The sequence below is a fragment of the Psammomys obesus genome, unplaced genomic scaffold (genome assembly GCF_907164565.1).
Source record: "Psammomys obesus unplaced genomic scaffold, mPsaObe1.curated_primary_1811, whole genome shotgun sequence".
NCBI lineage: Eukaryota > Metazoa > Chordata > Mammalia > Rodentia > Muridae > Psammomys > Psammomys obesus.
The window spans coordinates 1,169,325-1,195,601 of record NW_026593982.1 but is presented as its reverse complement, the minus strand read 5'-3'; the positions used below and the strand labels follow the sequence as shown (position 1 = coordinate 1,195,601).

General features: G+C 46.7%; 2 protein-coding genes across 2 annotated transcripts in view; both read left to right on the top strand.

Annotated features, from left to right (window-relative positions):
- Positions 1 to 3,778: 3,778 nt before the first annotated feature.
- Figla (folliculogenesis specific bHLH transcription factor) lies at positions 3,779 to 13,071 on the top strand. Its single transcript, XM_055617633.1, has 4 exons — positions 3,779 to 3,991; positions 5,775 to 5,927; positions 7,764 to 7,996; positions 12,897 to 13,071. Exons 1-4 carry the CDS (start codon positions 3,779 to 3,781, stop codon positions 13,069 to 13,071), a joined length of 774 nt encoding a protein of 257 aa, XP_055473608.1.
- The window catches only part of Add2 (adducin 2), a 98,947-nt gene continuing 85,656 nt past the window's right edge, over positions 12,987 to 26,277 (top strand). The window contains exon 1 of the mRNA XM_055617606.1: positions 12,987 to 13,216. The gene's annotated coding sequence lies outside the window, so the exon portion shown is untranslated. The remainder of the gene's footprint in view (positions 13,217 to 26,277) is intronic.

Here is a 26,277-nt window from a genome sequence, read left to right as displayed (position 1 = left end):
ATCACTTGCGAAGGACATTGTCCCCGAAGACCTTTTCCTCTTCAGGCACTGGGAAGGGAGGGGGCGACCAACCCATCATCGCAGTGTGTCGTTTTCTTACCACTGGCCCTGTGGCATCTCTGACCAGGTGAGTTCAGGAAGTGAATCTGTAGGTGTCCTTTTCACACATGCTTTTTTCCCATCCCCATCTCCACCCCTGCCTCAGAGACCCTCTTTCTCCCCACATGTCCTATTCTACCCTTCCCTATTACGGTCTCTGCTGTTGCTTGCTGGTCTGGCCTAAGAGAATAGAGAGGCGATCCCTCCTTATATCACAGCTGGCCCTGCAGACACATGCCTGTCCTCTGCTTACCACGCTTAGGCCAGGGCAGAGTTCTAAGTCTATCGGTAGACTTAGACTGGGCTGTGCGTCCCATGTCATTGAGCATACAAGTTCCTAGATGAACAGCTCAGGGTATGGGGGAGAAACCCTTCTGCTTTGCAGTGATCTCCAGAGACAACTTACTATAAAGACATTGCATGGGGATCTGAGGAAGGCTCGGTGCTGAAGAGAACTGGGCTCAATCCTGAGGCTCGGAGTCTGGATCTCAGCATCCACATGGGGGCTCTCTCTGCTCTGTACTCTAGTTGTCAGGGATCTAACTCCCCATGGCCACCTCAGCTGTCACCAGGAATGCACATACCTTCGTGTAGAGCAAACGTGCCTGCATGTAAAATCCATAAGCACAGGACTCTGGAAACTTGTGCCTGTTGATGGGTCTTGCTGGGTGTGCTCAGTCTTGAGGCAGGTCTCTCCTGTATTTCCCAGCATTGGGGGACTGGCAGAGCAACTCCAGGAAGGAGACCTGGAGAGTGTGGAGGTCTAGAGGAAGCTGAAGGTGAGAAGCCCAGGGCAGGCAAAAGAGGGGGAGGGAACGTGGGGTTTTTAATCAAGTGTACATGGACTTTCCCCTCAGCCTTCAGCTGTTCCAGGCTTGCACCAGACAAAGCACAATGGTCCTCATTCTGTGAGCACTGCAGACCCAGGGTAGCAGGCAGAAGGCCTGAGAAGGAAGGGGAACACAGGAGGCCACTTTGTTCCAGGAGCTTATTAGGTCTGGGATGAACTTAAACAGTGTCTGAAGGCACATGGGATAAGGAAATTCAGTGATGAGGGAGGAAATTATGTCCTGGATTCATGATGTTTTAGGGCTAAAGGTGGGTAATATCTTTATACTTTTCACTCATGCCCAAGGCAATTAGATCACTCATCCAGAAGATAAAAAGCAAAGGCTTGCTGGCTATGCTAGCTCGCACTTGAAGTCCTGGTACTCAGGAAGAGAGGCAGTAATATACCTGTTTGGGCTAATAGTGAGACCCTGTCTCACAAAGTCCATTCTAGAGAGGAGAGGAGGCACCTCCAGTGATGCTGTTGCTTTCCCACCAACAAGTGCAAAGAACCTCGCAGGTGCTTTCCTTAATGCAGGTGACCATGGAGCTGTTTCTCCTCCCTGCAGAGGAGAAATGCTGCCGCCATTTTCCTATGAGCATGGTAAATGGCATTAGTAGTCTCTGAGGGGTGAAGCATATTGGTATTTCTGAATAGACAATCATGCCTTTTTTTGGCAGGAGTTGGGGGCTGGATTTCTACATAAGTCAGGCTGGCCTCAGATATTTGGTGATTCTCCTGCCTTGGTTTTACTGAGCTTTGAATAGCAGTGATATTGATGTTCTGTTTAGCCCAGAGCTAGAGATTTAGGGTGCTCACATTCCAGAGTAGCAAGGAGTCACAGTTATAATGGAAGCTTCAAGAAGCCAAAAAGGCACTGGATAGATGGGAGAAGGTGCAGGCCGTAGAAGACCCCTTACTGGTCACAAGACAGGGTCAGTGCTCTGCTCTCTCCAGCCACTTCCCCTTCAATCGTTGACAGAGATTTAGAGGGAACAGAGGGATGAAACTCTCCACAGACTGACTGGAGCCATCTGAGGAAACAGAGATCTTCAGCTGACTGGGGGAGGTGACATGCTTGTCACTTACTCTTGAGTGTCTGTTCCCTGTCTGCCCTGTGACACAGGTAGCTTGATGGCAGCAGAAGGCTGTAACACTGGCCATCACATGGTTTGAGCTGTTGGCATTCTGGGTCCCCCAATCTCCTCATCCAGAGATTTCTTAAAGTCAGGACATGACTGGACATCCGTTGGGGTCCCACACACTGTGATGGAAACCCAAAACAAAGGAGAAGCCATAGATCCCACAGTTAACATGAAATGACACCCAGGTCTGGTTTCCCAGGGCAAGGGACAGTTTCTCCAGCAAAAGAAGACACACTGGAGGAACTGGTCACACCATTAGAACAAAACAAAACAAAAGAAACCCATTCCTGTTTGAATGTATGTGTATACATGTTTTTGCACCCACATGCAGTTTCTGCATTTGTGTGTGATATCTGAGTGTGTGTGCAGGTAAGGGCCTTTACAGGCGTGAGCATTCATGCACATGTGCTTGGGTGTGTGTGTGTGTGTGTGCTTTTGTGTGTGGCTGTCTATGGCCGTGTGTGCCCATGCCCATGCATGTTTATTTACAGGCTCCTGTTTTCAGGTCAGAGGACATGTTTGGAGTTGGTTATTTTTCATCCAGCTTAGTATGGGCTCGGGAACTGACCAAAGGTCATCAGGCTTGCACGGCAAGGGCCTCCACACACTTACCAGCTTTCCTGACCCGTGAACACCATTGTAGAGGTGGGGATGGTTGGAAGATTGGATGTAAGTGTTCAGTGTTCTGTCCTCAGCCAGTTTCTCCATCGCTCCTCCACCAATTCTGTGCTGCATTTCTTGACCAGTCCTGATACTGAGCCCCAGGACCACCCTCAGACCACCCTCCCCTGCCTCCGCTCCCAATAGAGGGATCCTCCTATAGAGTCCTCCCAAGAGCCAACTGTCAGGGGCGCTGCTGCTGCCCAGATGAGGCAGGTTAAGGCCCTTACCACTATCTTCTTGAGGCTGATAAGCCTCCACCCAGGGCTGACCCTTCACAGGCCGTGTTCCTCCTAGGGTCCCCCTACAAATCCGATCCTTCCTGAGTCCTGCCTCGTGCTCCCTAGTGAACCAGGTATAAGGCCTGTAGACTGTGGCTCTCCATGTGCTCTGTCACTCACCCTTGCTCTTCCACGTACTCTCCCGAAGCTCAAGGAATGGCGGGTAATAGGCCGTTTTTTTTTTTTTTCTTCTTTTCATTTATTTGTTGTCTCTGTGTGTACGTTTGTGGGTGCATTCTCCTCAGCACATGAAAGAAGGTCAAAGAATTCTTGGGAGTCAAGTCTTGCCTTCCACCAGGTAGGCTCCAGGGAGGGAATTCGGACCAACTGTCCAGGTTCAGGCATATAAAGCCTGTTTGATTGCAGACTTCGGCGTGCCCGCCCGGTCCTTTCCAGCCTGCATTCAGGCCTTGTGGGCTAAGAGTTTAAGACCCTTTCATCATGGCCTCTCTAGGGACTTTGTGCCCTCCACCTGGTCCCTGCCGCCCAGTCCTGGCCCCTCTTCTGCAGCTCAAGGAGGTGTCGGGCCTTTTGATCATAACGTGAGAGCGGCCCAGGTCCTCGACAAGCCCCTCCCACCAAGGCTCCGCCCCCTCGGCGCGGCCCGCCTCACACACCCAGGTGCGAAGGGTGCCAGGGCTAAGGCCCTCGCCCATCGGCCTCTGCGCGCCGGCCCCGCCCTCACGTGCCTTCTGCGTGCCCCAGAGCACCTGAGGCACGGCAGGTGTAAGGCCCTCGCCTGCCCGTGGCCTTGTCGTGCCACCATGGACACGTCACCTGCATCCCCAGAGCCCTTCCTGGTCGCCCCGCAGGCCGAGCTGCTGGAGGAACTGCTTCAGGCCCAGCTGGGGCCCCTGCCCCGGCTCGCTGCCATCTGCAGGCTCAAGCGGCTGCCCTCAGGAGGCTACTCCACCACCGACGACCTGCACCTGGTGCTGGAGCGCAGGCGCTTGGCCAACGCCAAAGAGCGCGAGCGGGTGAGGGTTCAGGGCCGCCTTACGCCTACCGCCATGTTAGCGGGTGCTCAAGGAACCCGCCGCCTGTGCATTCCCTCGGTGCCACTCCTGGGTGACTTCGCCTTTGCGAGGCTGGACCCGGGTCCCCAGTGGCCTTGGTACACGGCACCTACATGCAGCAGTGTGTTAAGGGCCATGGGAGTGGCCGTCTCACCTGCTGCCCCTCCTGGATAGTGCAGGTCCAGCACGGGCAGAGCGGGCAGAGCGGGCAGAGAAGAGCCCCTTGCCAACTTCACGTCTTCACGTCTGTGGGTTCTAAAGGGGTCCCCAGAGTTCTTTTTCCTGCCTGGTGCACCCCGACCTCAAAGAGTGGGTGGGGGCCTCTCATGGAAGTTACTGTTACCTCCTCATTTTTTTAATGTAAAGATTCATCAGCTTATATTTTGTGGGAGCGTCTTCTCACCTGCATACCTGTGTGCACATGTATGTCGCCGGTACCCCAGGCAGGCAGAAGGGAGGGTGTCAGAGGCTCTGGAACCAGAACTACAGACAGTTGTGAGCTGTCATGTGGGTGCTGGGAATTGAACCCACGTCATCTGCAAGAACAAGTACTCTTAACTGCTAAGCCATCTCCCCAGCCCAAGTTACTATTTAAAAAAAATATTTTTAAATTATGTGCCTGTGTGTGTCTCATGTGAATACGTGCACCCGAGTTCAGGGGCTGGGAGAAAGCCCTGGAGCTGGAGTTCTGGAAACCGAACTCCAGAACTTGCAGAAGCCTTCTGCAAGAGCAATACATGAGCTTAATCTCGGAAGCTACTTAAAGGTTGCTTGATGTTCTTACGGAGGAGTATGTCTGTGGAGTGTGGAGGTCAGAGGACAGTTTCTCGGCATGGCTTCTCTCCTTCAGTCTTATAAGGGGTTTGGGTATCAAAGTTAGGCTGCCAGGTGTTTTGGCAAGCACTCTGATCCATGCAGCCATCTCTCTGGCACCACCCACCCCCACCCTGTACACCCTGTAAGTGGTAAAAAAAAAAAAAAAAAAACAAAAAAAAAAACTCTTTTTTTATTTTTTATATTAATCACAGGTTATTTACTTTGTATCCCAGCCGTAGCCCCTTCCTTCGTTCCCTACCAATCCCACCCTCCCTCCATCCTCTTCTACCTGCTCCTTTCCAAGTCCACTAGCAGGGGAAGACTCTTCCCACGAGGGAAGAGCAGCCTTGCTAGGCCACAGAAGAGAACATTGCAGCCAGTCCTGAAGAGACTTGATAACCTAGGGTCAAAACAATGTCTCTTAATCATCCCCAAAGCAGAACTGGGCTTTATGGTGGGCTGAGGGTAGAGCAGCCTCTGCTGATAGGTTTTAGTGTCTCAGGGAAAACCTGGCCTCTAAGAAGTCAAGGTTTGGGCTCCTTTGCTCAGCTTTGGGTCTGGCTGTAGCAAAAGCGACTCTGCCGCAGGAACTGAGGGGGAGAGTGAAGCGCATCTTTAGGCCTAGTACTTCTTCCTGAACCTCTCAGCCACGCCCCTCACAAATGAACATCCGGAACTGTTGTCCGGAAAGGACCGCGCGGGACAGAAGCCTTTAACAGAAGTTGGGGGAAGGCTAAGAATGGAGAAGGGTGCTTTTGCCAGTATGCACTAGAAAAATAACAGTTGATTTCAAGGCCACTAGATGCGTATTTTCAATTTTCATTGGAAGTGCGTACAGTAGGTGCGTCCTCTCCACCCTCTTTTGTGGTTTCAGGAAATGTCTGCACAAATTAATGTATCAGTGTATCCCTGTGTCTTTGCTTTCTAGATAAAAAATCTCAACCGGGGTTTTACCAAGCTGAAGGCTCTGGTGCCATTTCTGCCCCAGAACAGGAAGCCCAGTAAAGTTGACATCCTTAAAGGGGCATCGGAATACATACGGGTGCTCAGCTGTGTTCTGGAAGGAGCAAAGGCCTCAGAGGTAAATATTTGAGAACTTAAAGCTGGCTGTGGGCTCCTATACCTGGAAGACTGAGGCAGGGGGACTGTTATGAGTTCAAAGCCTTTCTATACTACAGGAGGAGGTCTTGTCTCAAAAAAAAAAAAAAAAAAAAAGTAATTTAGTGGTGGTGACCATTTTCTGAGCCATTTCTACATGCCAGGTACCATGCTAGGCAATTTACAGAAAAGAGTTAACATTTGTTTTATTTGATTTCCACTTGGAGGAAATCAAAATACAGATCACAGGCACTTAGATAAGAAGTGTCAGGACTGGCTTTGAACCCTGATCTGTGGCCTCCTTGACACTAAGACATCTGCTACCAATGGCTGGATGTTTAAGGACCTTGATAGCCAGAACACCAGGAGAAGGGGGCCCCATCTCTGTAGTGGCTGTTTTCTGCCAGATTAGCCCTAGACAGGACAGAATGGAGCAATGTGAGAATCTGCTGACCATGCTTTGTAAACTACGACACACCAGAATGTCGCTAACATCAGAGGGGTCAGTCTTCTCAGAATCGCCCTGTAAGCAGGAGGCAGTTCTGGAAGGTTCAAGGTCTGTTTTACAAACAGGCCTGAAAATGGATCTGTTACCAAGGGAAGCATTTGAGAATAGAGGGCGTTGAAGACTGGGGAGGCTACAGTGGGGAGAAGCTGCACCTAGCACTTGGAAGGTGGAAAGGCTACAAGTCAGCTCTTGGGAGGTGGAGGGGGCAGTGTCAGTAAGCATTTGGGCTCAAGCAAACTTCAAATCCATCTATCCTAGTAGTCTGAGGATGGAAAGAAGGGGGTCAAGGGAATAAAGAAAGCAGACAAATCAAGCGGAGGCAATTTCTAAGTGCAGACCAGGGAAGCTTATAGGTGGGAGGAACATTATAGAAACTCAAGTGTAGTAGCATTAGAAGGTTTTTTGAGGGAGTTTTCAGGGGTCCACAAGCCCTTCTCAGGTATCTGCTGGGAAGGAAGATGCTTTGACACTGTGGGGGTGGGTTATTATCTTGGTCGTAATGGCGGAAGCACAGTAATAGCATTTGTGCACTGTACTGGATAGTTTTTGGTCAACGACAGAGCTGGAGTCATCTGAGAGGAGGGATTATCAGTTATGAAAATGCTTCCATAGGGTCAGACTGTAGGCAAGTCTGTGGGACATAGTCTTGAGTGATGACTGATGTGGGAGGACTCAGCCCACTGGGAGTAGTGCTTTCTGTCCCCCATCCCTGGGCAGGCATTCCCAGGGGTACAGAAGAAAGCAGCCGGTTGGGCAATGATCTTTCATGGCTTCTGTTCCAGTTCCTGTCCTGAATTCCCTCAGTGAGGGAGTGTGACTTGAGAGTTACAGACACTTTACTCTCCCAGTTGCCTTTGATTGCGGTGTTTTATCATGTAGCAACAGAAGCCATAAGACAGGCACACACAGGTGTCTGTCTTAAGTTTTACTGGTGTGTTTAGTTTCACGTTTTGTCTTGTTTTGAGACAGACTAGCCTCATGTGATTTCTCTGCCTCAGCCTCTGTCATGCCAGGATAACAGGCATACGCCAACAAGACTAACCCTCCCTTGTGTGTTAACTGCATAAATGAAGTGCTGCATTTCCTACAAACCATGGGTTCTGTCCATACATGGCCCTAAATGAGCTTTGCCATTGCACAGTGTTAGAGCTTAGAGAACAGCATGACCTGATGGGGCTCTTCTCTCAGCCTGAGCACTATTCTTATCCATGAAATGAACCCTTGAGCTTCAGGGGCTTAGAATGTGCTGATGTAAACCTTAACATCTCTGACTGACATGCTATACTGTCTGACAATCACTGTGGTCTCTAGAAACAAGGCCCTGAGGAGCAGACCCACAGTAGCAGACCCTCTGACCCTCATGTGTCGTCGGCTAGAGAGCTCTTGGGAAATGCTACCCAGCCTACCAGCTGTGCGAGTGGCTTGAAGACAGAAGAGGAGGGGCCATGGGCATTTGGTGACCACAGGGAGCCACTGTATACCTGTCATCAGAGTGCGGCACCTGTGACTAGGAGTTACTTCATTCAGCAGGAGGCTGATGAAAGGTTCCTTCTGAAATAGTCATGTAGAAGGTGAAAAGTAAAAAAGCATTACCGAGATGGATGTTTTTCATGTAAAATGAAAATGTGTGATTTTCATGTATTATTAAAATGAGATGATGTGGAAAAGGAGTTTGCTTGCTCGGAGATATTTGTGCTCCCCAGTTAATCAATAGGCACATGGGGAGAGGGACTTCCTCCTGAGCCACACAGCCCACAGTGAAGGTGTGTGTGTATGTATGTGTGTGTATACAGTGCCCACAGAGACCAGAAGAGGGTGCCAGATATCCTTATGGTAGGATTGCAGGCTGTTTTTGGCTCTTCAAAGAGAGTGCTGAAATCTAAACTTGGGTCTTCTGGAAGAGGAGCAAATACTTTTAACTGTTGAGCCATCTCTCTAGCCCCTGTAGCTTATTCCTTTTATGTCCTTATTAAACATATCAAAAGGCTTTCTAGATCCTTATGGTCTCCAGAAAAAGAAATATATAGTTTCCAATGCCTCTTTAGGTGATATTGGTTGGTCATTTTGTTTTTGTTTGTGCCAGTTTTTGTCTGTGCTATAGACCATTTAGTCCATGCTCTGTAGCAAATATTGCTGAAATAAGAAAGGCTTGTCATTGACTGAGCCCAACCTACTGCCACCAGCACGCTGCTCACTGACATGTGGGGGTGCAGAGGTAGATTGGGTGTCGTAGGAAGCAGCTAAATGGCAGTTAAAGTTAAACCTGGAGGCAGACTGCTGAGGTTTAAACACTTGTCCTTTTCTAGCTGCATAACCTCGAATAAGCAACTGAACCTCTGCTCCCTAGTTGTTCTACAGGTAGAACAGAAAGAATAATTGTATCTGTTTTGTGTAGAGACTAACAGGGAGATTTGGGTGATGTAATGTGTCTGGTATAGTACTTGGCAGGTTAGTATCAATTTATTAAAGTCTTTGCTTACTCTACCAAGCCATGGGAAGCTCAGCTCTGTAGGAAGAGCCAGTGCTCTGCCCTAAAGGTGTCTTAGGCCAGCTGTCTATCCAGCTGGCCATGGCCTCCATTCTGATTGGCTTTCTAAAGACTTTCTGAGTCCATGCTTAGCCTAGGTGTTCTTAGTATGGCCACATGAAGTAAAAACTTTCTCTTGGAGCTGGAGAGGTGGCTTCTGTCCCAGAGGACCTGGGTTCAGTTTCCAAGACCCGCATGGTGTTTCACAACCACATGTAACTCCAGTTCCAGGAGATCTGATGCCTTCTCATGGTCTCCACAGGCGCTGCATACACATGCATAACATGCAGGCAAATGCTCACACACAGAAAATAAAAATAATGCCCTCCCGCAAGTCACTGTCGAGGACAATTCCTGTTGTCCTGGAGGAGTAGATAGGCATGAGTGAGCCTGAAAGAGAGGGAAGAGCACCCCCTCCTGGGATCTCCCCACCTGCCTAACCTAACCAGCACCATGCTCTCCAGGTGCTATTGTTGGTAAATACAGAGTACCAAAGTGAGACTTGAACTCATGTTTAGTTCTTATTGGCCCTTGTTAGGTGGGGGTCATTCTGACATTTTCGTGCCATTCTTCTAGTTCTTTGGGCCTGGGTCAGACAGGAGCCTGCAATGCTCAGCAGCATTACAATAGATGTATATGGATGAGATCCTTGTTTTCTAAGGATAACAGGTCCTTAATTTTCTTCAGAAAAAGGAACAAGACTTTTTTTTCTGTTTTTGTTGTTGGTTTTTGTTTTGATTCATTGTGTTGTTTGTGAGAAGGTCTTACATTGTAGTCCAAGCTGGTCTCAGACTCACAATCCTCTTATCTCGGTCTCCTGAGTTTTGAGATTTCAGACACATGCTGCCATGCCCAACACTGTTTGGTCTTTTGGCTAACCAATAACTAACCAAGAGCATGCCACTTCTGTGAACAAAGACCATGCTGCATATTTGAGATTTTTATTCATTGGGCTTGTGGCTTCCATCAGGGATGATGGCTGAGTCAGTTTGTAAGTTGCACTATTTTTGTGAGGCATATTCTAGGATTTCATAAATTTTTTCTTAAGAATTTAATATCCACTGATGTTTGAAAGAGGTGACTGTTTGTAGACAGGATCTCATGCAGCCCTGGTTGGCCTTGAACTTCTGATAGCCTTCCTTCACTACCTGAGCACCAGCATTACAGACTTATGCCATCACATCTAGCTTATGTGGTGCTGGAGAGCAAACTCTGGGCTTCATGTGCAGTAGGCAGACTCTGTAGTGTGAGCCCCCAACAAGTCTTTCTGTCTCCACTCATTAATGCTGGGCAGCGGGGACTCTAACTCAAGTTCTCATGTTTGCAAAGCAAGCACTCTTACCTACTGGCTCACCTGCTAAAGGTGAGCCAGCTTTTGTTTGACCACAGGATTCTTAGGTTTTAGCCCTGGTTATTCAAAGGGGCAACTACATACAGTTCCAGAATACTGTCTGGGTACCCTGACTGAGCACACTTGCTGGCAGCTCTCAAGGCTCTTTAGTGTGAAGTATTCTTCCAGAGGGCTCAGGATGTAGGCTGTGGCCTTGCCAACTTTGCTTTGGTTGAGTATAGCACTCCTCTTCTTGCCTTCAGAGAGCATCTGGGGAGTGGAATTCCCAGGGCTGGCAGTAATGGCATTTGGGTGATTTAGAGATAGGGTCAGAAAGGGCTGTGCAAGATCAGCAACATTCCTGGGAGGCAGTGTCCAGAGTGAAGCCTGTGAGCATCTGTTTAGGCAGGGGTAGGAGTAGCATTTCTAGCTTCTGGGGCCAGAACAGGTTCTCTAAAGTCACCTGTGTGTGGCTGATCCCAGGCTGCTAACCCCTTCAGTGTCTCTAGCATGCCCTGGAGTTCTGACAGAGCATGCTAATTCATATTTTTTTGGTTGTGGGGTTTTGGACATAGGTACCAGAGAGGAGAGAGTTCACTCTTGTAGATTGTTCTGTTGTCAGATTTAAGTGAAGAGAGAAAGAGAGAGAGAGACCGTGACTGCATCTGAGGAAGACATGAAAATGCCTGAGAAGCTGTGGAGGTAAAAGAGGTGCAGGATCAGGAACATGTATGGGTGTAAGAACTGCAGAGAAACAGTGATCCTGGCATCTGAGCCCTATGGCTCAGATTGTTCTGGGGTTGTGGTGCGTGTTTCCACATTGGGTCAGCAGCAGCATTTGTCGAGAGGCTGTTCATGTTAGCATTCAACGGCCACCCCACAGCTCTGCCACTGAGTGCTCGGACCGCATGTGTATCGAGCACGTACCTACCACCTGGCCATGGTCCTAGCCCTAGAATGGCCATTCTCACAAGCCTGTATGCAAAGAAATAATCAGAGCACTTGTTTAAAACATTCGTGGGCCAAGGACATAGCTTGGTGAAAGTTCCATTTCAATGTATTGCTATAGTAAGCACCATGTGCAAAAGCAACTTGGGTAGGGAAAAGCTTATTTGACCTACACTTCCAGGTCACAATCTATGAGAAAAGTCAGGGAGGAACTCAGGCCAGAACTTGAAGGAGAAACCACGGAGAAATGTTGCTGGCTGGTTCATTCAGGCTGGTGCTTAGCCAGCCTTCTTATATAGGCCAAGGCCACCTGCACATTGTGCTGTAGGCCAGGCCTTCCCACATCAACTAACAATCAAGATAGACATGCCCACAGGCCAATCTGATCCGGGAAATCCTTCAATTGAGACTTCCCTCTCAGGTGACTCTAGACCAGTGGTTCTCAACCTGTGGGTTGCAACCTGCATGGCGGTCATATGCCAGATATTTACATTACGATTCATAACAGCAGCAAATTATAATTATCAAGTAGCAACAAAATGATTTATGTTTGGGGTCACCACAACATGAAGAACTGTATTAAAGGGTTGCAGCATTAGGAAGGTTGAAACACTGCTCTAGACTGTGTCAAAGCTCATGAGGACAGGAAAGAGGTAAGATGCTTGCTGAGTCCTGACCCCCAGCATTGATATAAAAGCCAAGCATGGCAGCATGTGTTTCTACATTGGTGCTACTGGATGGCCACTCAGCCTAGCCAAGACAGCAATTTCCAAATTGAAAGGTGCTTTAAAACAAAACGAAATGTGATAGAAACACCTAAGGCCAACTTCTGGTCTCTATACATTCATGTACCTATGCGCACATGTGCGCGAGTATACACACACGCACGCACGCACGCACGCACGCACATGACAAGTGTTCATTCCTGGGCCACTTTTAGAGATTTGGGTACTGCCTAACTGTGTTGGAATCCAGAAGGTTGCTGTCAGGAATGTCAGAAGAGCAGCACTGCCCTAGTCTGTTGACATCAGAAGCCGTAGGAGGCTGAACATTTTGATAGGCATGTAGAGCTTTGAGAGTGACTAACATTTAAGGGGGAGGTGGAGGAAGCAGGGTAGAGGTATAAGGCCCTGGCTGCTTACGACATCCTATTTTCCAAGGGCTAAGTCTTGAAGAGTCCTTCACAAGCATTAGAAAAGGCCCAAAGGTGACAGATACAGTAGATTCAGGTCACTTTTCAGCAGACAGGCTCACGGGTGGGATCCTCAAGGTCATAAGGCTGGGTAGTGGCAGTTCTGAAGGTGGCTCCCTACTCAGCTGCTGGGGTCTCTACAGGGAGAAGGGGGTAGGGAGGTACAAGGGGCCAGAGGAGGCAGAGGGAGTGTAGGTTGCAGAAGTTAGGCCCCAGCCTAGTTGAAGATGGGGTCAGAATTAGAATCGAGATCATCTCTGGTTTGGAATTCAGTCATCCAGTTTTCACTAGCTAGAAACACTGAAAGTTACATCCCAAAGGCAAGATGTCCTTCTGAAACACTAGATAAAAACAGAACATACACCGAATGTAAGACCTTTCTAAACTGGGAGCAGAGCATGTCTTGCTGGGGGTTCTCCTGAGGTACAGGTCCTGCCTTGGGCCCAGACTGCTGCAGGGCGCGGGCGGGGACGCTGCAGCGAGCCGGGCTCTGGAGGGGGCGCTGCGCACTCGCTCGGCCCTTTGTCAGTGCTCACTGCTGGGAGCGCACACATCTTCCAGCCTCCCGCGGGCTCTGGACTTGACTCTGACTGCAGCACCGGTCGCGGGGACGCGGATCTAGGGCCTTTGTCCGGAGCTGCGGGATGCGCGGGAAGCGCCACGCAGCAGAGTAGCAGTGAGCCAAGGAAGCGGATCCCGGAGCCGAGGAGCGCCGCCCAGCCGTGCTGGGGGCATCAGGGGATGGATGCGAGCCCGCCGCATGCGAGGTAGGGCACCAAAGAAGGAGCAGGGTGGGCTCGCGGCAGGCGGATCCCCAGGGTGCTGGAGCTACAGAATGACAGCGAGCTCAGCTTCAGCCTGGGAGTGGCTGCGCCCGCGCAGGAGCGGACGACTGGGTACACCTGCGGCTCTGCAGGGTCTGTCACACTGAGCTGTGGAGATGGGCCTGCACACGGACATGGGGCTTCCCTGGGTCCGTGATGCCTGCTGGTGAGCCTTCTCAGAGGGCCTCCCTGGCCACCGCCCTGTGGGATCCACGCGGGTTGTGCGCTTGCCCAGCTGAGCGCACTGGGGTCCAGATTCACAGGATGCGCCTGCCTGGCTGAGTGCAATGGGACTGGCAGGGCAGATGCAGAGGATGGGAGACTGACACCTGGGGACCCAGGGTTTGGTATTTATGTTGTCCCAAAGCTTTGGGGAGGCCACTGTCTCCGAGGATGTGCTACCAGCTAGTTCATGTTTGATGCCCACCTTTTCTTTCTCTTGTGTCTCCTCTCCTCCCCTTCTGCACCCTAGGGAGAAGCAGAAAAGGCCATTCTGGGTTCAGGGTCCAGGAAGTAGGGGTCCAGTAGTTACTTGTTTTGAAATCACAACCACCGACTGCCAGGTGTTGGGGGAGGGGAAGGTAGAGCAGGGCAGGGCAGGGCAGGGCAGGCTGCTTTAGGATGCCAGTCAGGCCTGCAACTGGCCTATTGTCTGGCTTTTCAGGCTCCTTTCTTTTCTACCCTTCATCTCCATCCCCTGCCAGACGTGAATAGATAAACATTAAAAAAAAAAAAAAAAAAAAAAAGCAAGTCTCACCCACACTCTGTCAAATTCTTTTTTTTAAATTGTCTTTATGGCAATTTTAAATCATTACCATCCTTCTATTCATGCCCACTCCTCCTCTGGCAGTTTGTCATCAAGAGCTAAATGTCTCAAACGAGTTTATAAATAATAGAAATCAAACCTCTGGTTTCTGGGTGGAGATTTCTGACTAACGGGTAAGGAAGGGCTGGTTCTCCATCCTCTTGAGCAAAGGGATGGGGAAAGAGTGGCTCAGCTCCTTCACCGCATTAGGACTGGTTGGGACTGTCATGTGGTTAGCTTGCGCCTTGAGTGGAAATTGTATGAACAGTATTTGAAAGTTATGTTTCACTTACGGAAAAAAAAAACAAAAAAAAAAAAAACAAAAAAAACTCCTGGCCAACACTTGGCAGGAAGACGCTTGAAATGATCATGGACATATAAAGCAGCCAAAATGTTAGATTTATAATACCCCTGCCCACTAGCCTGAGAATAACATGTCAGAAATTGTGACTGGGGATAGGAGGTTGGACTGTTGAATAGTTTTGCTTTTTTTATTACATTGCTTTGTGGTGCTGGGGATGGAACCCCTTGAGCACAGTAAGCAGGTGCTCTGCCACTGAGCTGCACCCCCAGCCCCGTGTGTTTGCCTTCTGTCCTTCATTATGTAAAGTGGACAGATGTCTCTTAGTGCCTGTGGACCAGGGCCTTGCCTAGCACTCTTTCTCCTCCCTACCTAAGGTATAAGTAGTGACAAGCTCTTCACTGTGAAGGTGGCACTATGGTCTGAAAACTCACAGGCTAATCAATCTTTGATTCAAAATCTACAGCAGTTGAAACCCTGTGTTCTTTCTTGTCCATCAAATCACCCAGTCTGACTGGAAGTGGGCTTGTCCCATACATATTGCATGTACGGATGCATTATGTTTACAGGTCCTAGGCCTCAGGTAGAAATCACTTTAAACATTATTATATTGTTGGCGATAGCAAAACTCAGCTTCTTAAAAAATTTTTTGGATAAGTTCTCAATATGCATCCTAGGCTGGTCTCAAACTTACCATCCTCCTGACTCAGTTTTCCAAGTGATGGGATGTCAGGCTTGTACCATGAGGCTCAGATAAACTGCAGCTATTTTTAAAGTGTACAGATGGTCAAATGTGTGTATGTGTTGGCAGAGGATTTATGTTAAGGTTTTAAATATATATATATATATATATATGACATTGAAAAGTATATTTAATTAACTCTTACCTTGTTTCACAAGGGATTTGAGACAGTTTACAAGGATTCATAAAATATAACAAGATAGCCTAGTGTAGAAAAAAGGAAGCAGGATAGAGTTAAAGGCAGAAACTTGGGGAAGGTAGCTGGCTGGCCCACAAGTCTGTGTTTTATTCGTAAACATGTCCACTCACAGTTTATTCAGTGAACGTTCATAAGAAGCTAATAGATGCCTGGTTTGGTAAAAAGTTCTAGAAACAAAGAGGTGACACAGATGGCTACAGACTCCACCCTGGTAGCATTTCACGACTAATGCAAGAAGGCACAGTCACAAAGCAATCTCTTAAATGCATCGCTCATCCATAATATAAAAGAGAAGCATGGGAGCAGAGTGGCTCTGTGTTCCAGGACCAGGAAGACCCTATTTTCAAGTACAGCATGTGGGGATAGGTGTTCCATTCTCTCCTTGCATAGTGCAGGGTGAATTGCATTGCCTTGGTCTGACCTCACAGTCTCTCACACGCCTGGTGTTCTGAGGTTATACACATTTCCAGGGACTTGTGTATTCTCTAAAACGAGTCACTTTGCCCTAGTGTTCATCTTAGCTAATTAATAATGAGAAGTGTGTTCCAGATTGTCTTGGGGCTGGAGTTTGGTTCCACGTTGCCCCTTTAGAGCAGGGCACAGGCCTGATGAGTCGGTCACAGCATGGGTGAAGGGAGGGGAGAAAGAGGCTGGTCTGCATTTGACATAAGTTGCCCAGGCTTAGAGCGTCAGCTCCTGATGATGCCTACTGGCATTGGTAAGGAATGAGAGGGTCATGCCAAATGTAGCTCCCCCTGGAGGCAGCTGCTGCTAACAGATGAAAGCACTGCTGCTAGCAGTGGAAGTGTGGTGCAGAAGTTGCACCTGTCGATTTTGAACACCTGGAGTTCCATTACTGCAGATGGACCGCTCCCTCTGTGTACTTTACATCCAGGCAAGTGGGCGCAAAGGTGAAGTGGAGCTGCGCTACTGATGCTTACACTTAACTAGTTGTAGGAGTTTGGGTGAGTTAATTTGCCTCTCTGTTCTCTAGAACCCTCAGATGACAAGAAGAGAGTAAGCGTATGATCTCGCTTTTCTAAGAACTGAACGAAAGTCTTGGGACACAGACTGACACTCCTTAGACATTAGCAGTGATTATTTTTATTACTGTAAAATGAAACAGCAACCGGTTTATGTAGGCACTCCAGGGGTGGCTTGGTGGCAGGATTTTAAATTATATCTGATTATCTTCAAGTGGCTGTGCATTCTGTGGCTATTAGCATTGTTTTGCAGGCAAGCTGTGAGCCATGTCTTTTATTGCTATTGTCAAAGTCAAGTGCAGCAAATGACAGTGAGAAGAGAAACTACCTGAGACATCATTTTTCTGTTGTTTTGCCTCTTGAGACATTTTGTAGCAGTGGCCCACCCTGATGGCAGCCTAGAATCACTATGTGCGCAGGTTGGCCCAAACAGTTCTGCGATCTGGGATTGCAAGCTTGAGCCACCACGCCCACTTCTCCTTTGTTAAAATCAGAATAGTGTTTTAGTTTTCACCAGGACTCTATTACTCATTTCAGCAAGTCAGATTGTGTGTGAGGCAGCTTAAAATGTAATTGTTGTACTGTTTGGATATTTATTATTTATTTATTGAGACTCAATTCCTCTGTATTGTACCCTAGGCTGGCCTGGAACTCACTGTCAGGGGCAGCAGCAGGGTGATCTCAAACGCATGGCAATCCTCCTGCTTCAGCTTTCAAACCCCAGGGATTACAGACATGAACCACCACACTTGGCATGTTTGGCATAAGTTTTTACTACATGTGCTTAGTGTGTCCATATGTTTATGTATGTGTTCGTGTGCACAGTGCCGCGGTGCACATGTCTAGGTCAGGGAACAACTAGTGGGCGTCAGCTCTCTTTTTCCGACCTGTGGGCCCAAGCATGGAGTTCAGGTCATCACACTTGTTAACTGGGCAAGTGCCCTTACCCATCAAACATCTCACTGGCTTTGTCGGCATTTTGACAACTTAAGAATTAGAGGAATATGCACAGTCAAGTCACATTTTACTGAGCATGCCAACTTCAACTGGGCCTTCCTCAAGTCCCCGAGAAGTGCCGTTTCCCATCAGGAGGGATTTCTTTGCTATTGAAGCTGTCTGAACTGTGTTCTGGGTTGCAGGCAGGATTGTTGAGGTACAATTCTGCATCTCTAAAAGAAATTGCAATGCCAGTGTTTGACCTGTCTACTGAAGCACTAACCTGAAAGAAGTTTAAGGCTGTAGCACCAAAAATGACTTCTATCTTCAACACCACACCCAAGTCCCTCACACGCAGAGGGTGCACATGGAACAGTAAGAAAGGCCAGTTACCCTGGCCTCAATTTTCAGGTGAATCACATGGGAATGGCTTGCAGATGATATTGAATGCACTAAAACACACAACACACAAAGTTCAATGGTATCAATTAAAACTAATTTATTGACAGTCTTATTCTTATCTATCTAGTTTTTAAGGTCATTATTTTAGTTGTGTTAAGCTATGGGTTATGGTGCAGTTAATCTCTCTGTACATGGTATGAGTAATTATTGAATCAAAATGGTTGGTGTGTTCGGCTTTTGATTTTGAGCACCATGCACTAGTGTGCTTTGTTGGCTCAGTGTGGTATTCCTATACATGTCTACAATGGGTTCTGACAAAACGAAGGCAATAAATGCTTCCACACTCTCACAACTTCATGTTTGCAGCCTCCTAGTCCCTATCTTTTAGCTACTCGTGTACTTGGAATAGGTTATTGCAAGCTGTCATCCCCTCATGGTGCTATGGAAACCAGAACTTACTCCTTTTATCTATTGTGTTTGAGTACCTGTTTTCTAACCCCCTTCTAATCCTCTCCAATTCACACATTCCAGCCTCTGAAAGCCACAATCATGCATTCTCATTGTTCTTTTGAGAAGGCACCCAGGCCTGGGGAAGAGGCTCAGTGGCCTAGGGAAGAGGCCTGACATGCATGCCCTGGGCTTGCCTGTCAGTACTGCATAAGCCAGGTGTGGAGTAGAACATGTCCGTAATCCCAGCACTGGGCAGACAGAGGCAGAGGGATCAGGACTTCAAGGTTATCCTCAACTATATAGCGAGTCTGAGACTGAGCCAGTTTGGGCTATATGAGCCACTATCTCAAAATAACAAAACAAAAACAGAAGAAAACAAGTGAAGACATCCACAGAAGACACACGAGAGAGAACATGCAGGGCTTTCCTGAGTCTTATAGTGCAAAGTGTCCTTTTGAAATGACGGACATGACAGTGCCATTTTCTTTTTGTCTGTACCCAGAGCAAGACAGCTGGGTCCGTGGCAGAGGCATGATTTTTAAATAATTGTTTATTTATGTGTGTTCCTGCATGAGTTTATGTACACACCACATATATGCAAGTGCCCTGGGAGGCCAGAAGAGAGTATTGGGGTTAAGGCGAGTATGAGCTGCCTAATGTGGGTGTGGGAACTAGACCTGGGTCCTCCATGAGATCATCAACCGCTCTTAACTGCTGTGCCGTCTTTCCAGCCCCAGTTCTCTTAAGTAAACTATTTCAGGATGAGGTTGGTTGAATCTGGATGCAGAAATGACTGACACAGTGGGCTAGTGGGGCATCTTGGACAACTAACAGGATGGTACCAACAAACACTGATGGTACTGTGCTGTGTGGGTACTGGCCACCCAGCCTGAGGTTCCCTGGAAGCAGTCTTTCAGGATCAAGTCTAGGACAGCGCTAAAGAACATAATCTTATCACAAAACTGTGGTTCTCATGTCTTCATTATAGGCTGAATCCCAAATGTCCTTGTTTCAAAGTGTGCTTTGCTTTGTCTTAAATTTTACTGTGTGATAATAAAACCAAGACCCTGCTTTAAAAAGATTATTTCCCCAGTCTGGTGCTCGTTATTGTAAAATTTAAGTCTTTCTTCTTCCATGTCATCTTTGGTGTTGTTTTTAGTTTTGTTAGATGAGGCTGATTTTTGAACTAGCATGCCTCCCACCTTAGCCTTCTGAGTGCTAGGATGACAGGTGTGAGCCACTACGCACCTGACTTTTCCATGTCATTTTGATTTTTGCCTTTTGTGTCTTATTCTATGCTTAGTGATGAACCCTGGGCCTCATCCAAGTTCAGTACGTACTCTTGCGCTGAGCTGCACCTTTGCTTTTGTCTATTTTAAAACAACATAATTGGAGTAGCTAGACAATATTAATAAACATTAATATTTATTGTGCATGACAGATTTGTTACTTTACATTAAAAAATTGCAGACTCATTTCCTCATTATTTTTTTTCTCTAAATGCAGCCTAGGGCCTCCCGTTCTTGGAATCAAAGAGATTGCAACTCTGCAGTTATTTTGCTACTAGTTTTACTTGAAATATATATATGTATATATTATTACCAAATAATGAAAGATTTACTGCTTTAATTTCTTTTCTGCTCCCCTCACACCCACTTAACTCCTCCCATAAGGAAGTTCTTGGCTTTAGAGCCAGTTGGTGTGTTTGATCTTTGATACTGCATGCTTCTATTCGTGCTGTACTCCTAACTGTGCTCACAGTGGTTGGACTCTGTGTTATACGGCTTCTCTGCTCAGTCTCTCTCCTATACTCAGTCTTTACTTTTACTTCTATTTTTTTGGATATTTTTTCTGAGAATGTAATACATTTCTGGTTCTTACTTCTGTAAGAATTAATGTTTCTTTCACACAATAATACTTTTGTAATTCCTCATCAAATTCTTTCACCTTAATACTTTTACATACTATTTTTCATCTTCTAGGGTCCTAGAAACTTCTGAGTTATGGAAGATATATTTGCTGCCTGCATCAAAAAAATAACTCAGGGTTGGGAAGGTTAGGCTGGTGGACAGAACACTTCCCACATAAGCATGGGGATTGGGTTTGGATTCCCCAGGACCCTCATAAATGCCAGGGGGATATGACCCACCTGTAAGTGCAGAACTGGGAGATGGGTCTGAAGAGCTAGACTAGCTGCGCCAGAGGACTCTGGTTGCAACTGAAAGACCACGCCTCGGTTAACAAGGGGGAGAGCCATGGAAGAAGACTCCCAACATTAGCCTTGTGCACACAGAGCTGCACACATATGTGTCCCACACATGAAAACACACATACCCACCACATACTCACATGCCAAAGGAGGAAAACACTGCTAGAAATTGTTAGCTCTTTTCTCCATGCAATGACTAAATTAGCTGATCCCATCTGCAGTGCTGGGCAAATATTCTGCCACTGTGATGGCCTTAGTTCTTCAATGAGTATTTATTCTACAAAAGATTTAAAAATTAGAAAACATGGGAGCTGGAGAGATGGCTTAGTAGGTAAGAATGTATACTGCTCTTGCAGAAGACCTGAGTTCAGTTCCAAGCACCTACATAGGGTGGTTCATATCCACCTGTAACTCCAGCTCCAGGGGGAGCTGACACTCTCTTCTGACCTCCATGTGATTTTACATGCACATACCCACACATGGATACACACTCACACATAATTATAAAATAAACCTCAGAAAATAGAAAACATAGAGAACTACGTAGACTAAGGTCCAGCTTAACAGAGTCCTAACATGTGTGAGTGACTGCTATATAGCTCAATCAGCAGCAATGGGTATTGCTAGCCATGAGCCCTGTGTTCCTACTGACCTCATTTCCTCTCCCTGCCTGGTGGTAACCACTTACCTGACTTTCATAGAGATTACTTGTGTTCTTCTTTAAACTGGGTTTCCCCAAACAGAGCAGGTCAAACCTACTGCTCTAAGCTTTCACAGTTGCACTTTGTCTTCCTAAGCTGTGTTGTTAATAACATCACTGGGTGGCTCCTTCTTTTTAAATTTTTATTTTTATTTTATGTGCATTGATATTTTTTACCTGCCTGTATATCTGTGTGAAGGTGTCAGATCTTGAAGTTACAGACAGTTGTGAGTTGCCATAAGGGTGCTGGGACTTAATCTGTGTCCTCTGGAAGAGCAGCCAGTGCTTTGAACCACTGAGCCATCCCTCCAGCCCTGGTATGGCTCCTTTTTATATTGTAACGTGAGGTTATTAGTCTCTGGTTCTCAGGCATACTTGGCAAGTGCTCTCATCCTGAGATATTTCTCCAGTTCCATGATTTTTGCGGGTGTTTGTACATGTGTGTGTTCAACCATATGGAGGCCAGAAGTCAACCTGAGCTATTGTTATTTATAAGTTTCTCATCTTGTGTGAGACAGGATGTGTTACGGCCTGGAGCACATTGAGTAGGCTAGACTGGCTGGCCAGTGAGCCCCAGGCGTCATCCTCCTGTCTTTCCTCCTAAGTTTCACCACACCCAGCTTTCATATGGGTGTTGGGGCCCTAACACAGGTCGTCCTGCTTGCATGGGAAAGGGGAGAAGTCTAATTGAGTTCTAGAGTAATAAACCACAGGCTCAGTGCTCCGTGTGACACAGTCAGTGGGGCAGAGGTGAGGGTAGAAGCCAATGTAATTCTTCTTTTGAGTGGAGTAGTGGCCCCATGTTTTGATGATCAGAGTTGCAGCATGCTGGGCTGTAACCTAGCAGCTGTGAGCAAAGTCATCACTTCAGACGGGGAAGCTGAAAGCAGCAATATTCATTAACAAATGCTGCTTGGTACAGGAGTAAGCATGGCTGACATGCTGGGTCCGACATGGTCCTTTGTTCCACACATGTCACTCTTCCCACCACATTTAGAATGTGTCTACCCCAAGTCAAATTTCATTTAATACCTGGATGGTCTTATCCTGGGCCCAGCCTGAAAATGGCTAGAAACTGTTAGCAGGCCAGGTAAGTAGCAAATCCCTCTGGCTTTTCTCAGTGGCAGCTCTGAGGACTGTTGACATCCCTTATGCTCACAGGCCAGCCAGGGTTGTGGTCATCTTGGGCCTTGCACAAAGAGGGAACAATTCAATGAGAAGAGAGGACACGATACAGCCTGGACAGAGAGATCACAGGGTTCCTTCCTCCCCCATGGCGCCTGCTACACAGGGAAGACTCAGCTCCCAGAAGTGGCTCTAGGTCTAGCTCCCAAGAGACCTAGCCAGACTAGTTTCTATGCCAACGAGGTTGCCTCCATCTCTCTTGGCATGCTGGCTGGGGTCTCTTGTGTCTTATTGGCTCATTCTACTCCTAGCTGGAGCATGGAATGCTCAGGATGAGCTTCCTCAGCCTCCATACTCCCACCTCTCCTGAGGCCTGCCCTCTTCCTCAAAGCCCCTCCCCCACTTGGCACCTAGCAAGTTCTTTTAGAAAGTCAGTAAAATAGGTGAACTTCTGGCTAGTCTAATTAAGACAAAAAGGCACAAATCTGGGATGCTGGAGGCAGCATATGGAAAAATAGGAAGGTGTTTCTTAGGAGCAGGTGTGTTGAGTTATCTGATCCCACGTGTGTGAGCTGGTGACAAAATGGACTTTTTTTCACAGAAATTGTGAACCACCGATATTGAGGACGTGGTGTGCCTGGATAGGGGACCACACTACAAAGATGTCAGTCCCCCACAGTTCCTGTCACGCTTCCTGATAACATGAAGGGATGTGATTTTGCTTCTATTTTTACATTCCTTTGCCTATTTCCCGTGGTGCTCAGAAAGGGGAATTAAATGCCTATGCTCCAATTGTGAATCTTTTTACTGAAGGGGAAAATCCATTTGAATGTTACCCATAAATTGTTTTTCTTTTCTTTTTTTTTTTGAGGTGTACATTTACTTTTAATTGCTTGAAAGGGATATGACCAACCAACCCAGCACTTACTAAATGCCTCCGTTTTTTCAAAACAGCTCAGCATTTATTTCTAGTTCTTTTTTTTTTTAATTTTATTTTTCTTTTTAGTTACATTTTGTTAACTCTGTGTCCCAGCTGTATCCCACAAATTGTTTTTCTTGAAGAACATAGTTCTTAAACATTAAGGTGTATGGAGAGTTCATGAAGATAATTTCATTAAACTGTGGGCATGTTTTTCCACTTGTTATTTTATGAGTTCAATTTTTAGCATTCTTGCACTCTTTACTCATCATGAGACCCCAGAATGAACTGGTTTTAGATTTAAAAAATCTACAGTGCTTCCAATGTCTATTGCATTTGTCCTTCTGAATAAGGATTGAACATTTTCCCTAGGGTCTTCCTTATTGTTTAGCTTCTTTAGGAGTACAGATTTTAGTATGTTTATCCTATATTATATGGCTAATATCCATTTATGAGTGAGTATATGCCATTCTGTTTCTAGGTTACTTCACTCAGGATGATCTTTTCTAGTTCCCACCATTTGCTTTCAAATTTCATGATTTCTTTGTTTTTAATAGCTGAGTAGTATTCCATTTTGTAAATGTACCACAATCTCTGTATCCATTCCTCTGTTGACAGACATCTAGGTTGTTTCCAGCTTCTGTCTATTACAAATAGAGCTGCTACAAACATGGTTGAGCAAGTGTCCTTGTTGCATAGGTGAGCATCTTTTGGATAGATGCCTAGGTGTGGTATGGCTGGATCTTGAGGTAGCACTATTCCTAATTGTCTGAGAAAGTACCAGATTGATTTCCAAAGTGGTTGTACAAGTTTACATTCCCACCAGCAATGGAGGGGGGTTACCCTTTCTCCACATCCTCTCTAACATGTGTGTAGTCACTTGAGACATTGGAAGCAGGAGAAGATAGGGAACAGGACAGGAGCCTACCACAGATGGCCTCTGAAAGACTCTACTGATCAGGGTATCAGTGACTGAGATTCATAGCCAAACTTTGGGCAGAGTGCAGGTAATCTTATGAAAGAAGGGGGAGATAGAAAGACCTGGAGGGGGCAGGGGCTCCAAAAAGGAGACCAACAGAGACAAAAAAAAGTGAGCCCTGGGGGCCCTGCAGAAACTGATACCCCAACCAAGGATAGTGCATGGAGAGGACCTAAAACCTCGGCTTAGATGTAGCTCATAGACTCAGTCTCCAAGTGGGTTCCCTAATAAGGGGAACAGGAGCTTTCTCTGGCATGAACTCAGTGACAGGCTCTCTGATCACTTCCCTCTGGGGAGTGCAGCCTTGCCAGGACACAGAGGAAGACAATGCAACCAGTCCTGATGAGACCTGATAGGCTAGGGTCAGATAGAAGGGGAGGAGGACCTCCCCTATCAGTGGACTAGGGGAGGATCATAGGGGGAGAAGAGGGAGGGTGGGATTGGAAGGAGATGAGAGAGGGGACACAGCCAGGATACAAAATAAATAAATTACAATAAATTATAATAATAAAAAAATTAAAAAGAAAAAATCTACAGTGGTCCTGGGCTTTTAACCAAAGGACTCTATATCCTACCACAGAGACACTTGCATATTCACATTTATTGCTGCTCTAGTCACAACAGCCAGGAAATAGAAGCAGCCTACTGTCCATCAACAGATGAATGGATAATGAAAATGTGGACATCCATAGACACAATGGAATTTATTCAGGAGTGAAGAAAGATGAAATACACAGGAAAATGGATGGATCTGAAAAGTATAATATTAAGAATGGTGATCTAAACTCAGAAAGACAGAAACTATTCATTTTCCTTCATCTGTGGACCCTAGCCTTTAGTGTATACATACATGTATATATATAAACAAGTATAAATGCAAGGAGAGTCTAAAACCTAGAAAGGAGGCCAAGAGTAACGAGGAAGGATGGGATGGGGCAAAGGAACACATGGAACATGAAAGAGGAAAATAATTCTGTGTGTGTGTGTGTGTGTGTGTGTTTATATGTGTGTGACAAGCAGAGTGCAGTAGCAAGTTGTGGCAAAGGTGGGGGAGACCCATAAAAACACTTGACTCAACAGTGTCACATGCTGTCTGTTACGTTGTATTATTTAAAAAAAATAGAAACAGTTTAAATATCTGAAGCTGGGCATGGTGGTACATGCCTTTAATCACAGCACTCAGAAGGCAGAGTCCAATAGTTCTCTGTGAGTTCGAGGGTAAGTCTGGGCTACATAGCAAGTTCCAGACCAGCAAGAGTTACACAGTGAAGTCCTGTCTTTAAAAAAGAAAAGAAAAAAAAAACTTGAAAAATTACTACCGTGAAAGACTCAGGACTCTCCAGATGTCCAGGCTCTTTCTTCCATACTGTGTCAGATGACAGAGGACATATGTTGGTGACCTCAGCAACCCTTTATTTAGAATCTGTTCATCTTCTTTCCTGACAACACATTTCTCTTGTTTCTCTTGCTCTTTCCAACACCTTCACATGTGTGCTAAATCAGCTGCATGTGTTGCCATAGCTACACAAAAGTGCCTTAACCCTTCCATGCCAGGTTTCCTTTCTGTTACTTTAAAAATAGACATTTGCCTTCTTTTTTCACCTGTCCTATCAATGTTTTATTTTGGTTAGTTTGAGAGATAGGGTCTCAGTCTGTAGATCAGGCTGGCCTCAAACTCCCAGTCCTCTGACATCCTGAGGGCTGAGATTACAGGCATGCCTTACTGTACTGATACATACCCACAATTGGACAGGAGTAATAGGGTTGCATGGACCAGCTGACCCTGCTCATTCCGAGTTCTTAAGCCAAGAAACTTTCAGCTTTGCTTTTAGGTCTGCTGTTAGTGTCTTTAAACAAACCACACATACTTTTACTTTTAAATCCACGTCCCCCCTCCCACAATTTTAGAGTGGCTCTCTGCCATGGATGAACAGAAGCCTCTCCTTGGATCCATAAGGCTGTAGACAAGTCCTTAGGGAATTTCCTTAACTAGTTGATGGGTGAAACTCCAGCCCACTGGGTTGGTAGTCCTGGGTTCTAAGAGAGCAGGGGAGCAAGCCAGGGGAGCAGCTGGTAAACAACACTCCTCTATGGCTTCTGCACCAGCTCCTGTCTCAAGGTTCCTGCCTTGTTCTGGGTTTCTGTCCTGATTGTGTGTGTGTGTGTGTGTGAGAGAGAGAGAGAGAGAGAGAGAGAGAGAGAGAGAGAGAGAGAGTTGTAAGCCAAATAAACCCTTTCCTCTCCAACTTGCTTT

Coding starts and splice junctions, on each gene's coding strand:
- Figla (XM_055617633.1), top strand. CDS start 3,779: ATGGACACGTCACCTGCATCCCCAGAGCCCTTCCTGGTCGCCCCGCAG. Junction 5,928..7,763: donor AAGGAGCAAAGGCCTCAGAG/GTAAATATTTGA, acceptor TGTGGTCTCTAG/AAACAAGGCCCTGAGGAGCA. Junction 7,997..12,896: donor CAGCAGGAGGCTGATGAAAG/GTTCCTTCTGAA, acceptor CCTTGGGCCCAG/ACTGCTGCAGGGCGCGGGCG.